Genomic DNA, 16,146 nt, shown 5'->3' on the forward strand with positions numbered 1-16,146 from the left:
AGTTGTCAATACAGGAATGGTTGTAAAGTACTAAACACACCCCTGTCTCACTCACAGCCCCGATGGAACTTTTTCCTCAGCGGGGATAAAAATTCCTATTTAAATTCCAATGACGATAGAAATTTTATTGATCTAAAGTCCCAGCGGGTCTGTGACACAGGAGTACCAGAACCTTTGAAGCAATAAAGAATCGACTGGTTTTAAATGTTTTGTTCTATATTTTCTAGATGTAAATAAAATTAAAAGAATTCTAGTGGCTCTGGTAGAAATATGGATTACGTCATGGTAAGAGGAAGCACGTTGATGAATGTCTCGACGACAACCAAACAAGCCACAACAACAACGACAACAGCAACGATCACACCACCTCCTTTTGAAACACAACTTACCAAACAACAAGTTAGCAAGAAAGATTTTATTTCCATTTAACTCCGAGATTTTTCCCCTTTAAGGGCAAGGCAAACCGGTCCAACATTTCACCCAACATGCTATTTTTCGAGTGTTTGGTGCGAAAGTAGGTTTGTGCCAATGTAAAATTTCTGGAAAAAAATGTTGGATGAAATGTTGATGGCCATGGCCTTTGGCTCCTACGATATACAAGAATCAAAAATAATATGCTTTTGAGGCCTAAAACACAGCATTATCTTTTCCTTTGATAACCAACCAAGCAAACCTTGTTTCATTATGTTGTTTTTTTAAACCAACCCAAACGATGATTTAAAATTTCTACATATATTCTGCTTGTTTTTCAATTTTCTTTTAATTCTTTCAGCTGGAAATCCTGAGTATCATTTACTTGGCGACTGGTTTTTTAAGGTAAAATAATAGTTCACATACCAAATTACACTCAGTTCAAAGTGGTCAAACTCCTTCTTGTTGGTATTGTTTTGTCTCTTTTTGTTTATTACACTTTTTGAATAGTTGAAGGTTCAATACTTCTTTGACTATCTTATAGCTCTGAGCATTTTGTGTACTCAAAACCAAATCTCATTTATCCATGTTGTATTGATTTGTCTTGCTTTGTATTGCTTTTTGACTGATGGTCAATTGGTTTTAGACATACGTGCCACGAACCATGGATGGTTCGGTTCGAATCCCCACTTTTTCCAATGACTATCGAAAAAATCCATCGTCTTTAAAACACTTAATTCTCACTTTTCCATAGTCTTATCGGATCAATCAGTATCATTGTAATCAGTATCAAACGGCGGGTTGTTACCAACCGAACTGTAAGTGTAAAATCTTAATTCAAAGCAATCCACACTGAACTAACCCTGTTTGCACCACTTTTTAGCCTTTCGCCCTTCATACCCGAGTGACGTGTATATGCGTTCCAAATTAGCCAATTCATGATATGCACCACTGCAATGACTTCACGAAATTATGCAACTTTTCTGTTTTTGTTCCACCCAATACGTCACTTTTTCTATTCTTTAAAGGATTCATTGTTTAGTGTAAAATAACAAAGAGAGATCTAACGAACATTTTTCAAATGTTTTGAGTACAAAAGAGAGGATAGCAAAATCTGTTTTCTGTGAGTAAACGAGAGTTTGTGCTGATAAAAACTCTTATAAAAATGGAAATCCTCAGGTCCTGATTATAATTTTTACAAAATTTGATAGATAAACCCTTCCCAAATAACATATCCGTCAGGGTTTTCATAAAAAAATTTACAAAATAAGATATGAGGTCTTTCGTTCAACCTCTGAAAAACATGAAAAAATAACAGGCCTCATATTTAAGCTCGATTTGTACCTGTTTTACAAAGGTTCAAGACGAAATTTTTTATACAAATGTTAGCTAAAGGATAGACGATTACTAGCCGATTCATAGTTTGAGATAAGGTTTGAAATTAAGGAAGCAATGCTACTGTAAAGACGAACTAATTGTCGGTTGAAATTCTTGTGAAATGGTTTTTTATTGTCGGCTCACACTCGGTACGCAAAAAAGAGTCTGGGGAGGAAACACGCATACTTCAAAGAACCATGCCGCAAAACAAACGACATGTTATTCCTTCTCTATTTATTCAAGTTCCTTGAATATACCAAAAGTGCTAGATTCTGTTAAATTCAAGATTCATTTACAATTTTCCTTTTCAGGTTCTCCCTTTGTTCCACTTATGTTTGGCCGATCTATTTGGATCGCTGGGAATCATCGTTGGAGCTATTAGTAATAATATACTACACGAAGAGATTTATCATGAAGAAGCACAACGAAATTATTGTATCGTCGTCACTATGCTTACCACGGTATGTCTACACTGCAGTTGTATATAATCTGTGTAATACAGTATTATAGGTGTTTTATGGTAATATTACGATGATTGTTACGGGATGATATCTAAGGGAGGCAAATAGTCTCTCTAAGGGAGGCAAAAAAACGTCAGAAATGGACAAAATTTTCAAAATTCGGTCTCTGTAAGGGTCGATTTTCGAACTATGGCTCGGACGTACCCGTCATCTCGCAAACCTTGCACCCCACCCCCCGGGCCATGAGATCATCAACCAAAACGTTCACACGAAATATATTTCCTTGCACTGCCAGTCGTTCCTATTAATTAGTACTGCTACTAAAAGCTCGAAAGCTTCATTTTTTAGTACGATTGACATCAAAAGTTGTTTAAACTGTACTCTATTTTAAAGGCTTTTGTTCTTCAAAAGGTCTATATGTTTGAGTTAGGGAATTGCCGCAGGACACTTTTTGCCCGGCATTTCATGCTTTTCCGATTGTATTATTCATTCATTTCAAATCGACGACTTCTTTAAAAATCGTTTAAGCCAAAAATATCCCACTTTGTAAATTGTTATCGTGGGTCCCAAGGAATGGCCCCTTATTACAATGCGCCTTACTGTACTTTATCATAATGTTGAAAGATATTTTAATGGTTTAACCTTTCTTTCGTATCTCTCAGGCATCCTTTATGGCAGCTTTTCTATTGACGATCAATTATGCACTTCAAACATATTTAATTCTGAACGAGCGGCTTGGAATCACACCTAGTAATGTAAGGACAAAATCTTCTTTTTGCCTGATGACAACAGTGTAATTGGCTAAGAAAAACATTTTTGAAGGGTTGTTTACAATAGTTCCTTTGAAAGATCACCCCTGAATATCCTAGATGATATAATATATTACACCCTAATAATGTGAGCACAAAATCTTCTTTTTGCCTGATGACAACAGTTTAATTGGCTAAGAAGAACATTTTTGAAGGGTTGTTAACAACAGTTCCTTTGAAAGATCACCTCTGAATATCCTAGATGATATAATATATTTATACACCCTAATAAACCAGCTGCGCTGGAAGCTCCGGCTTAAGAGATTAAAAGATGTGAAAGATGAGCTTGTTGAGTTAGTTGTGTTAGAACGTTGCCCACAAACTGCTAATCAGAACAGATCAGAAAGCCCAGTAATAATTCTATTGCAGAGCGAGTATGAGAAATAATCTTAACGAATAAAAAAACCAGCTGGAAGTTTAGCTCTTCTAAGAGATTACACATGCACTTTCTTGCCTAAAGAACCAACCCTACCCCCGCCCACTCATCCTCGACTAAAAATTTCAAAATTGGAGCTAAAGGAGATAAACATTATTAGAAGTCAATATCTCCAAGTTCTTGATTTGATTGTCCAGATAAAGTTTCGGGGAGAAAAATAGCCTAAATTAGAGGTCACGGGCTTTTAGCATTATTTTTTCTGTTGGGATAATACTTGAGGGAGAGTAGGATAAACCAAATAAAATGGTACAATAGTGTGTATGTAATAAATAGAAAATAAAATAAATTCTAATCAACTGATGAATGCGTAAGCAAGAAACTTTAAGTATTGAAAAGAAATACAACGTTTCTTAATCTTTATATATCAAGCTCTGCTTATGTATTGAGCACTCTTAATTGTGCAGAGAAACACAAGAAGAAGTAATAAATAGTGGTATATTTGGAAAAAACCTGTTTCGGGTTTGAAAAATCTTCAAAAGGAACGGTCGCCCCAGCCAATGAAATGACGACAAAGTCCAAAAAATATCATTTTCAGTTATAACACTGTGAAAATTTCTCCGATCTTGTTCAAATTTACACAGGAATTGTGTTTTAGTATCCTTTACTGAATTCTCATAGTGATATGTTTGTAAAAATCTGTGTCGGGTTTGAAAAATCAAAGGAACGGTCGCCAGCCGCGATGATTACGACAAAGTCCAAAAACGATCATTTTCAGCCATAACACTGTGAAAATTACTCCAATCTTGTTCAAATTTACACAGGAATTGTTTTTTTGTATCCTTTACTGAATTCTCATAGTGATATGTTTGTAAAAAATCCGTGTCGGGTTTGAAAAATCAAAAGGAACGGTCGCCAGCCATGATGAAATTACGACAAAGTCCAAAAACGATCATTTTAAAGCCATAATACTGTGAAAATTTCTCCGATCTTGTTCAAATTTACACAGGAATTGTGTTTTAGTATCCTTTACTGAATTCTCATAGTGATATGTTTGTAAAAAATCTGTGTCGGGTTTGAAAAATCAAAGGAACGGTCGCCAGCCGCGATGAAATTACGACAAAGTCCAAAAACGATCATTTTCAGCCATAACACTGTGAAAATTACTCCAATCTTGTTCAAATTTACACAGGAATTGTTTTTTTGTATCCTTTACTGAATTCTCATAGTGATATGTTTGTAAAAAGTCCGTGTCGGGTTTGAAAAATCAAAGGAATGGTCGCCAGCCGCGATGCATGAAATTACGACAAAGTCCAAAAACGATCATTTTCAGCCATAACAATGTGAAAATTACTCCAATCTTGTTCAAATTTACACATTAATTGTTTTTTTGTATCCTTTACTGAATTCTCATAGTGATATGTTTGTAAAAAATCTGTGTCGGGTTTGAAAAATCAGAAGGAACGGTCGCCAGCCATGATGAAATTACGACAAAGTCCAAAAACGATCATTTTAAGCCATAATACTGTGAAAATTTCTCCAATCTTGTTCAAATTTACACAGGAATTGTGTTTTAATATCCTTTATTGAATTCTCATAGTGATATGTTTGTAAAATATCTGTGTCAGGTTTGAAAAATCAAAAGGAACGGTCGCCCAATGTTTTTTTTTTGTGCGTCCATAAAACTTGAGAAGTTAGCCATATGCAAGATTTAATCACTCGAGCAGCTGACGATTCATGGCCAAAATTTCTCCACATTGTTAGACCAGTATGCATCAAACTTCTCATAAATCATGTCCAAAACATCATGAATAATGATGAAAATGATCACTATCTTTCACTGAGATTTGCAGCTAAGCCCACTTTCGGCAGCCATCTTTTTCTAAATACTTTCGCGATATTATCGAAATCCAGATAATCCGTTTTTATTAAATCGGATTAGATAAACAAAAAAAAATGTCTTGACCGTCGTTGTTGTCGTCGTCGGACGAGAGAGAATTTAAGGCTCCTAGGCCGGAGCAATAATGTAAGCACAAAATCTTCTTTTTGCCTGATGACAACAGTGTAATTGGCTAAGAAGAACATTTTTGAAGGGTTGTTAACAATATTTCCTTAGTTAGAGAACCCCTGAATATCCTAGATGGTTACTTAACTATGTACACGCTTTTTTATAAGAACATCCAAATTTTATGAAACCTTTGGATACTCGGGGTACCTAAGGCACTCCCCAATGGTCGCATGAGGTTTCGCCCCTTAACGTAAATGTTTTTTAGGGTTTTTCGAAGCATTTTGATATAGAAAATGGGATGGGGCATGGTCAGATGGTCCCACTTGCTGAAAAATTGAAAATTTTTGAAAAAAACCTAATTTTTTAGCCAATTTTGATGATTTTGATGACGTCACAGAACTAAGAATTTGAATAACTTCTAGTAGGTAAAAGCCTTTGACTTCAAATTTTCACCAAATGTGTAAATCAATAAAAGGAAGCGATTGAAGAAAAAAAAATTAAGATATTTTGCTGACGTCAGCATATTTCAGCAAAAACGGTTTTTTTGCGAATTTTGCTGACGTTGTCGAGTGAGTAAACGTAATTATCGATGAAACCCAAATTCTCAAGGGAAAGTAATTACGAACTTGTTGCTCTCCATGGGAGAGCCTCGATAAAAAATTAATAGCTTTCTCCATCGTATGGTCATTAACTTGATCTCCAAATGAAAGTCATTAAATTTTTATCGAGGCTCTCCCATGGAGAGCAACAAGTTCGTAATTACTTTCCCTTGAGAATTTGGGTTTCATCGATAATTACGTTTACTCACTCGACACTCCCCACCATGAAACAATCAAAGTTCGAAAGGGTGTGTCAAAACAACAACAATTTTCTCAATACATAAGTAACTCTGACATCGTCAGAACCCAGTTGTCGAACATCACCAAATTGAAATGAATGTTGATCGTCACGAAATTGAACGAGTGTCTCTGACATCGTCAGAACCCAGTTGTCGAACATCACCAAATTGAAATGAATGTTGATCATCACGAAATTGAACGAGTGTTGCACATCACGAAATTGAACGAGTGTTGCACATCACGAAATTGAACGAGTGTTGCACATCACGAAATTGAACGAGTGTTGCACATCACGAAATTGAACGAGTGTTGCACATCACGAAATTGAACGAGTGTTGCACATCACGAAATTGAACGAGTGTTGCACATCACGAAATTGAACGAGTGTTGTACATCACGAAATTGAACGAGTGTTGTACATCACGAAATTGAACGAGTGTTGTACATCACGAAATTGAACGAGTGTTGCACATTACGAAATTGAACGAGTGTTGCACATCACGAAATTGAACGAGTGTTGTACATCACGAAATTGAACGAGTGTTGCACATCACGAAATTGAACGAGTGTTGCACATCACGAAATTGAACGAGTGTTGCACATCACGAAATTGAACGAGTGTTGCCATCACGAAATTGACGAGTGTTGCACATCACGAAATTGAACGAGTGTTGCACATCACGAAATTGAACGAGTGTTGCACATCACGAAATTGAACGAGTGTTGCACATCACGAAATTGAACGAGTGTTGCACATCACGAAATTGAACGAGTGTTGTACATCACGAAATTGAACGAGTTGATCACCAATGAATCTAAATAAACTCAGCTTCAGAGAAGTTATCATAGGTTCTCAACATAGAGACTTCATGCATAACGTTGGCTTTGCTCAGTCAACGATATTGTAACATCACCGATGTCAAATTTGAATGCCTTGTAACGTCGATGTGAAGCGTCGACGTCATCTTGTAGAAATCACGAACACGAGTAGTATCAGTAGTATGTACAGTAATGAAAATAAGTAATACATCACCTGGAATAAATGCAACGACGAAATCATCAGTTGCTCCAGTGGAAACGAGAGTCAGCGAGTGCAGCCATTGTACCGAGCTCTTTCATAATGTCAATCTCATCAAACGATCTGATGAGAACGAGTGAACGAATGGCGCGTTTGGTGAGTCGAAATGCTTGTTCCTGATGGTTTTTGTACTTGACAGTTGAAACTTGAATTTTTTTTTTTTCGTAGATCGCTTCCTTTCGTCAATTTACACTACTTGTGAAAATTTGAAATCAAAAGCTTTCTCTAACTTAAAGTTATTCAAGATTTTCTTTTTATGACGTCATCAAAATGGGGCAAAAATGAGGTTTTCTCGAAATTTTTCAATTATGGAGCAAGTGGGACCATCTGACCATGCCCCATCTCAATTCCTATATCAAAATACTTCGAAAAAACCTAAAAAAACATTTACGTTAAGGGGCGGAACCTCATGCGACCATTGGGGAGTGCCTTAGGTACCCCGAGTATTATAGCTGCCTGAGTTATTAAGCCTAAAAATGTTCTTAAATTGTTCTCATTTTCACCATTTTGTGAGGATGTTTGTGCGAATTCCCAAAAAAACAATTGAAACCTTTTGCGTTCTTTATATAGCTTTTCTTAATATAAAATAACGTGTACATCACTTAGACTGTATTCTTCCAGGGATATGTTATAGCGTAGCTGGATGAAGGACGAGAATTCCTTAGCGGATTGCTTCTTTGTCTTTTCTATTGTAAACTGTTCATAATAGAAATCCATCTCTGTCCCCTTGAGTGTTCTGTTTTTATAAGAAAAATGAAGCAGACAAAGTATTCATGCAGTACGTTTGCATGTATTTTGCTATGATGTACCCCAAAAGCTTCTTTGTAAATGAAATCTAATTTTATCAGCGTGTGTTTTGAATTTGAGAAGCTTATCATGATTTCTCTTTAAAAATTTTGGATGTAAATATTTTGACAAATATTATTTCAATTGACTTGAAATTTTTTCCATAATCAGACATACCGACTTGCTATCTGAAAATATCAGTTAGAAAGTGAGGCACCCCGCGGTGTAGCGCGGTATTTCAAATGAAAAAGAGCTATTTATTATCTTACAGAAGAAATTTCTTATAACTTTACTAATGAAAACAATGTTTTTCATTTTTTTTAAATTGTCATTCACCAATGTTTTACAGACCCTCTTGATAATCAAAAGTTTTTAATCGTGAACAATAAATGCAGCAGCAGAATCATTGGCTAAAAAGAAATCCAAATTTCACGAATTTGTAATTAAAAAATTTTAATTTCATATCAAATTTTAATGTCAGGGACAGAGATAGAACAAGGCTTTTTCAAATGTGCGTTATCCAGCTACGCTATAACATATCCCTGATTCTTCTAAAAGATGAATTTTCAAACTGATCTCTTCAAAGGTATAAGATGAGAATACAGTTTTCTAAAACATTTAAGCCATTGGTAATTTTCAGCTTTTTTGGTATACTTTGGTTTGTTGTGAGCGTATGTTGATTGGTACCGGGTGTCCCAGAAAAAAGTCCCCCTCTTTAAAGTGAATCTACTCGAGTTCTATCAATTGTTAAAGAGTCAATTATTTTGCATGGGAAATAGAACGGATAAAATTTTGAGGGGTTTATTGTCAAATTTGGTCTACTAGATATAAAATTTTAATTTAAATGCTAAAACATACTTTTCAAAAAAGTTGAAAAAAGGCGAAAAATGAGGGTATTAAAACACTTCTTTTCTCAACTTATTAGATATGTTTTTTTGTCGTAATAGTCACTCATGGTAGGCTGAGCTTATATAAGTGAAAAACGTTTTAAAAAAGTGGTTGATTTTGTCAAAATTCAGATTTTAGGGCCATTTTATACTTTCTGAAGCACAAAGTTATCTCAGAAATTATGTTTTTCAGATTTCTGAAAGGTCTGGCTGTTTTTAGATACCTTTACAGATTGAAAGGCTCTATTATGGGTGTCAATGAGAAATAGAAATTATTTTATGACAAGCATAATTCAACCCAAAATCTGCTAAAAGTGTCTCCTGTTGACTTCCTGAAAGCCCTTTAGTTTTGCTTCAATAAAAAGACTATGTTGATTATTTTCCTTATTCAGCTTTGAATTCAGAGCTGACTCAAGTTTTCAAAAAAGTCTTTCTGAAAAGTTATAACAAAACATTTAAATTTTCAAAACCGCATAACTCTGGCTATAGTATAATTGAGCTTTTGTCTTAAAATTTGGTACATAGTAACTTCAAAGGTAATATAAAACAACGTGGACAGACAATAGAACATAGAATGAAAGGTTACTCGGGATACACGTGGGGTATTTTTCTCAAATTTCAACAACCGCAGCAATTTTCCTAAAAAAAAGGCCCTAAAATCTTTTTGAAATTTTTCACTTATTTAAGCTCAACCTACTTATGAGTGACAATTAGGATCAATAAAAACATCTATACCATCATACTTTAAAAAATCCAAATGGCTTTTTTAAAGGGACATTACAGTACTTGAGACATCTGTAAACAAACTGTATGCAGCGGATACAAAATCAAAACAAATGTCACATGTCAAAATAAAACATCAAACCAAATAGGGCTAATTTTGATTGTTCAATTGTTTTACAAGTTTTTTTAGGACACGTGATTTTAATTGTTCTCTTTAATGACACGTGGTTCGCGCAATGTTTACATTTTACTACTTTAATGTCCCTTTAAGGTTTTAGAAAACTTTCCATGAACTTCATTTTTGTAACGGGTTAGAGAAACAAGGAAGACAAACCGTCGATCCTAATGGGCTTTTCCAGAAAAAAAATCTTACCCACTGTTTGAGGATATTGATTTTTCGAAGTATCGAACCCCCTGGATATCCTACTTTATTAGTAAAGACCCCCTAAAGCTCAACGATCTGTGTGTGATCTTTGGATTGATTTGCTAGTTTTGGGTTCAGTTGTTAAACTTTAGGTGGGTTTTGGCCTTCATTAACAGCTCTGTATTGCTTTCTTCATGTTAATTAATTTAGATTTTTAGAAAGATTCTTGGTCGCTGCAACTGGTCTAAAGTATTCCCAATCCTATCATGGTATGGTTCATTTTTACTGATTCTCTTTGTATTATTTATATTCGTCATCGTTCGACCGTAAGATCAGCTCGACTTTCCATGTGAAATATGGCTTTGACAAATATGTGCTGATAGAAACTGACGACAATCTCAGAACATATTAATTGCGTCTTAACAGTTGTTTCAGAGGGATAACCACCAGATAGAACGTTTTTGATGAACTTTGGGGTTCAGATAAAATTCGGTTTTTGATCAAGTGAATGTCACAAAATTATTTTTTATTTTCAAGCTGTATAACTAATCATCCATTCTTTTAAAGACGAACTGCCTACCAATAGCGTCAGTTTTTGTTGCATCGGTTCTGACATTTTTCATCTGGTTTTCCCTGATTTATTGTTTGTCCATATCTTAGGTTGTTTCCATTCTCCTTTTCGATGTTTATAATGTTCATTGACAGCCACGACCCCCCTGGTGCAGAATTCGACCTTGATGATGACATCTGCACATGGTATGTGTTTTTAAACGTCTATATAGTAATACGCTAAAACGTGTGTGTTTACAGCGTTTTCTAAAAAGTTTTCGAAAATCTAACAAAGCTCTACAAAGCCTCTTCACGGCGTTAAAATCAACCTTCTTCCCAAATTTATGTTATGAAACAAGAACAAAACAAACTAAAACGCAAGGTGATTTTGCACCTCTTTGAACCAAAATTTTGATTGATTTTTTTAGTCACTGCTCAATATTTAGCAACAAAGCACATAGTTATTTCTTTCTTTTTTTCAGGTGTTTCCCATTATTCTTCTACGAAAATGGCGTTTCATGCCCGGTAGGTTCTTTCAACTGTATGTTATGATGCTTTTCAAGTTCAATTGTAAAAAGGAATGGAATGAATGGTTTAAGAAGTCTTATTAGATTGTAGGGTTTTTATGCTTTTAATTTTTCTCCGATTACCCCCTAGGAATGTTCGTCCAGCCCCCTGTATGGATATAAAATGGAATGGCCCAATCGTTTGAATCAAGACAGAGCCACTTATTTATAGCTTTCATAGTCCTCGCTCCTCGTCCTCCTTCATCAAAGACTTCTTAGGACGAGTTTTAAAAAAATGACCCAAAATAATACGTGACATAATATTAATGCTCTTCCAAAACGTTTCGCTAAACAGAAAAAATGATTATCCCCCCTCTTTCAGAGTTCAACAGACATGACTCCTGAACACTTCAATTATTACACAACATACAAAGCCACTTTCCTGGCGCTCATTGCTATTACTATCATTGCAGTCTCGGTAAGTGGATTTTCTAAGGCATTCTTTTTTGTATCAAACATTTTTTTTTTATAAAGCATCCAAAAGTTTTGAAGCCTTCGGATGGTCTTAAATTTTTGAGTTTTGGGCTTAAAAATATTCTTAAGTTGTTCTTTTTTCATCATTTTGTGAGTATATTTCTTTGAAATTTCCTGAGCTCCTAAAAATTCGGGGGTTTTAAAGTCCGCAAAGCCTTTTATGTCTTGTTGACTTGTTCTTGGTATATTGGCCACTAAACCCTTACGCTCTTACATAGCTTTATAGGTTTATATACGTATAAAAAACGTGTATAAAGAAACATGTTTTTCCCCGTAAATACTAAAATACTGGAATGACCATTACTCAGTTACTTTAATTGATTACTAGTCATGGAAAGATCTGTATTGTTACTCTCTCAGATAACTCTCTTTCTATGTTTGTTTAATTCGGACATCGCTTCGTTGCCCCCCCCCCCTAAGACCATGTTCGCACGTAACCATTCCGTTTCGCTCCGAATAGAAATGAAGCTATTATGCTATTATATCGGTTAGAAGTGACGTAAATATTGAATTTCACCAATAGAATGGCTTCATTTCGTTTCGGAGCGAAACGGAACCGTAGCGCGTGAACGTTGGTCTAAATCTATTATTCTCTAGGTGGCAATAAAGAAGAGTAAATGAATATTTTGTAAACCATAGTGTGCAGAGGGGTCCAGCCCCCAGCATTTTTCAGAGGGGGGGGACTAAGGGAAAAAAACTCTTTTTTCAAGAAGGATAAAACCTTCCCCCACAGCATGATATATTTTTAACATAATTTAAAATATCCTCAACCTATCAGCTCTGCCCCCAGTTCTATTGCACAACACTCAGCCAACCCCAGTAGCAAGCTAGCCCACAGTATTTTTTGAAAAAATACAGCCCCCAATCAAGCAAAAATGGTTTAGCCCCCCCCCCCTAAGCTCAGGGGGGGGGGTGCATTCTATGTAAACTGAAGTCAGGAAAAGTATCAATGTTTTTGAAAGTCGATTCAATTTCAATTCCTCGTTTTAGGTCTTGTTCTATTCGGTGTTCAAGAAATTCAAACAGTTATTGATGGCAGGTGGTAGGATTTTATTTTTGACGTTCCTTAGATGTCGCGCTCAAAATATTCTGTCGATGCGATGTGTTTTCTTTTATAAACATAACACTTACAAGCATATGAAGGCTCAAATTTGCAAATTTCCCAAGCATATAACATACGCCAGCCGGAAATGTTTTTCAAGTCATACATTTTTCTATTCAAAAGGGATTGGAAGTGGTCAAGTAAAAAAAATACATAAAGACATTCCACGACTAGCCACATTCCACTGTTTGCTAAATTTAAATGCTTTTTGAATCGAATGTTTATGAAATTTCTGAAATTTTACAAAAAATTGGCTCGGGTAAATTATAAACATAAAAATTCATAAGCATATCATAAGCATAGGCTATGACTGAATGCTTTGAAAGCTTAAGCATACAGGAGCCTGGTCAAGAGGCATACACTTGCTTATAAAAAAAAAAAATTGGGGGTTTTTCTCACGTATCTTATAGGACTAGACAGTCAAGCTAATATGTAAATGCCAGCTTCCTTTTCTTGTAGGAATAATAGGCAGGATACAATATGAATCAATCGAAAATGTCCGCAATCGAACTTTCATATTATTTGGCGCTCTTTTCATATGCTGGATTTTTCGTAAGTTGACGGTCACAGTTTTCTCGTCATAGTATATACATCTAAAAATGTCTTTTTCCTAAAACAAAAGTTAGTTACAAAGATATTTACAAATAGACAAAATGTTCTAGGAGTTTTTATTTAAAGCTCCGGGGGGGGGGGTGGGTACTTAGGTAAATGGAGGGTACGGTATGTGCCGTCCTTAAGGGTAGCTATTTTGGATTCCTAAAGGCCCGCTAAGGGTCGGAAAAATCGGAAAATCAAATTTCTGTCCCACTGACAAGGATCGGAGAAACAGAAAATATTCAACTTTTTACCGCTGGAAAGATCGAAATTCGGTCAAATTTGGTCAAATTTGGTCAAAGCTTATCGAATAATAGAGCGTCGTTTATGAGAAATTCTTGATGACTGGGACTTTAAATTTTATCGAATAAGTGAGCGTATCGAGTAGTAGAACGTCGAATTAGAGAGCGTCCTATTAAGTTTCAATCATCCTTACTCATCATCAGTGAACAAAGTGGCATTTTTCCTTTTTTCTTTTTAGCCTTGATTCTTGGACTACTGTCATTACCGTTCTCATTCAAGATGAAAAAATACTTCGGTCTGTATGTCATCGAGGTAAGAATTATCTCTTATCTGATTTTCAATTACTGTTTATTCCCGAATATTCGACATTCCAATGCCTTTCCGGTAGAATTTATTTACTCAATTCAGGCAAGACTATCTTAAACTTTACGTTACTCAAACTTTAATTTTTCAAACTTCTCAACGTATTCAAAGTGGTCATCAGTTTCTGATTTCGATTAGGGTTTTTTAAAAGCGTAAAAGCTAATCGTTTTTATTTAACCTATGTTGAGCTAAAAAATAACGTAGGTAACCTTACTAAAGCCAGAAATAAAAAAAACAAAATCTGGGCTATTACCTCCCGTAACATGTAAGACCCGCGAGCGTAAAAGTAAGGGCGAATCGTGTGACTCTGAAATGGTATATTGAACTTATTTACAAACCAACTAAAATATAACCTTACTAAAGTTAACCATCACTGATGCGATGAAATGGTTTTCCGAAGAAACTAACCCATTCAAGAGTTCCTTTTCTAAAGGAAGGTACGCGTCACTAAATTTTAAATTAATTCTTTCAATTTTTCTAATTCTTTATAATAACCATTAGTATTGTTGTACCTTTTAATAGAACACTACGCTTTAAGGATTAGATCATATTTCCCACTTTTCTCACTTTCTAGGCATTGACGTCTCCAATGCAAGGGTTTCTCAATTCCATTGTTTATGGTTGGTACAATTTACGATACCGTGGTGGTACCCAGGAGATCAGCCAAAGTGATGAACGAAGACCGTTAATCGACCCCTCTAACAGAAGACAACGATCTCCAACACCTGCGAACTTTTCTTCTGACAATGACGATGAAGAGGAGTTGAGTCAAGATTTCTGGTCAACCATGACTTGAATAACGACATTGGTTTAACTTTTTCATTCAAATGATTTCCCAGACTATAACTTATGAAGATAGAGCTAAAAATGGACAGAGCTAAGTGATCGATCCTTCCAACAAACGACAACGAGTTTCAACGCCTGCGAACTTTTCTTCTGACCATGATGATGAAGAGGAACTGAGTCGATATTTCTGGTTCATCATGACTTGAATAACTACATTGCGTTACCTTTTTAGCTGGATTAGCGACTGTAACATGAAGGTAGAGCATCCAGCTACGGTGCGCAAGTTTGTGGGTTCGATCCCCAACCGGGTCATACCAAAGATTCCTAAAATGGTACTTGATGCCTCTCTGCTTGATGCTCAGCAACTAAAGAGACGGATCAAGGCTAAGTGGAGAAATCCACGGAAAGGAGTGGCGCCCTACCTTCGGGTAGACAGCTATATGAAAAAAGAGCCTTCGGGTCGCCCTCGACTGTGGTCGCAAACCTACTTACTTTTAGCTGGTTAAACTGAGTGATTAAAAATCTTAGCTTTTCAATTTAATCAATTCCCCAACCTTAGCTTATGAATATAATGCTATAAATGGACGGAGCTTACTGATCAATCCTGCCAGTAAAAACATATGTGTTCAAACTTTTCTTCCAACCATGATTATGATGAAGAACTGAGAAAAGATTTCTGGTCAACCATCCCAGCTGCCATACAACGTTGTTTCAACGTTTATTTAACGTTCACAACGTCCATATAACGTTAGATGAACGTTGAAATAACGTTGTGTGCCAGCTGGGATGATGAATTATAAAGAAGTAAATAGAAGGCTGGCAAAAATCTTAACAACATTTCTTGTAGTTAAGAAATTTTAATATAGATGAAAGATTTGACGTATGTATTAAATTGGCGAATATATTAAGAAATTCTTTATTTAAAAAAAAAGACGCCTAGAAAACCTTTTAAAGCAGTTTTTCAAAGTTAGATTACGACAATCTCTACTTTAATATCTTGTAGGACTTCCTTGCAACAGTCTAAAAAAACTTTTTTTTCAGCGGTACAGAAATACAGTTCTTCATCCATATTTGATTAAAATATGCTGAAGTGACGAATTCTTTCTGAAAGATCACCTTTTCCCACCATTGTCTCTTAAAATTTGGTCGTTCAATAGCTGCAGCATATTCATGACAAGTCTTGATGATATTTTTGTCAAATATTTGAATTATAAGATGTAAATATTCTGATAGATGTTCTCACTGGCTGAGATTTCTTTTGTAAACGAAGCTTAATTTGATATTAAAATTGTAAATACATGATGGAGAATGAACTGAATAAGTAATATTGATTTTAAATCATTTTGCTTCTAA

At 35.4% G+C, this 16,146-nt stretch overlaps 1 protein-coding gene across 1 annotated transcript; it reads left to right on the forward strand.

Moving 5' to 3' along the window:
• The first annotated feature begins 231 nt into the window (after nucleotides 1-231).
• LOC136824766 (transmembrane protein 116-like) lies at nucleotides 232-15,693 on the forward strand. The gene is made up of 13 exons (XM_067080738.1): nucleotides 232-399; nucleotides 773-816; nucleotides 1,166-1,229; nucleotides 2,100-2,249; nucleotides 2,912-3,004; nucleotides 10,327-10,385; nucleotides 10,777-10,872; nucleotides 11,148-11,190; nucleotides 11,554-11,649; nucleotides 12,696-12,747; nucleotides 13,267-13,359; nucleotides 13,883-13,956; nucleotides 14,582-15,693. The coding sequence occupies exons 1-13, from the start codon at nucleotides 271-273 to the stop codon at nucleotides 14,801-14,803; spliced, it is 1,215 nt and encodes a 404-aa protein (XP_066936839.1). The 5' UTR covers nucleotides 232-270; the 3' UTR covers nucleotides 14,804-15,693.
• Nucleotides 15,694-16,146: the final 453 nt, after the last annotated feature.

The sequence above is a fragment of the Clytia hemisphaerica genome, unplaced genomic scaffold (assembly GCF_902728285.1).
Source record: "Clytia hemisphaerica strain Z4C2 unplaced genomic scaffold, Clytia hemisphaerica genome assembly, whole genome shotgun sequence".
NCBI classification, from domain to species: domain Eukaryota; kingdom Metazoa; phylum Cnidaria; class Hydrozoa; order Leptothecata; family Clytiidae; genus Clytia; species Clytia hemisphaerica.

Excerpts from the sequence above, each read along its gene's own strand:
- LOC136824766 (XM_067080738.1), top strand. The coding sequence starts at position 271 with ATGGATTACGTCATGGTAAGAGGAAGCACGTTGATGAATGTCTCGACG. Across the intron at positions 400-772 it reads CACAACTTACCAAACAACAA|CTGGAAATCCTGAGTATCAT; the intron begins GTTAGCAAGAAA and ends TAATTCTTTCAG. Across the intron at positions 2,250-2,911 it reads TCGTCACTATGCTTACCACG|GCATCCTTTATGGCAGCTTT; the intron begins GTATGTCTACAC and ends CGTATCTCTCAG.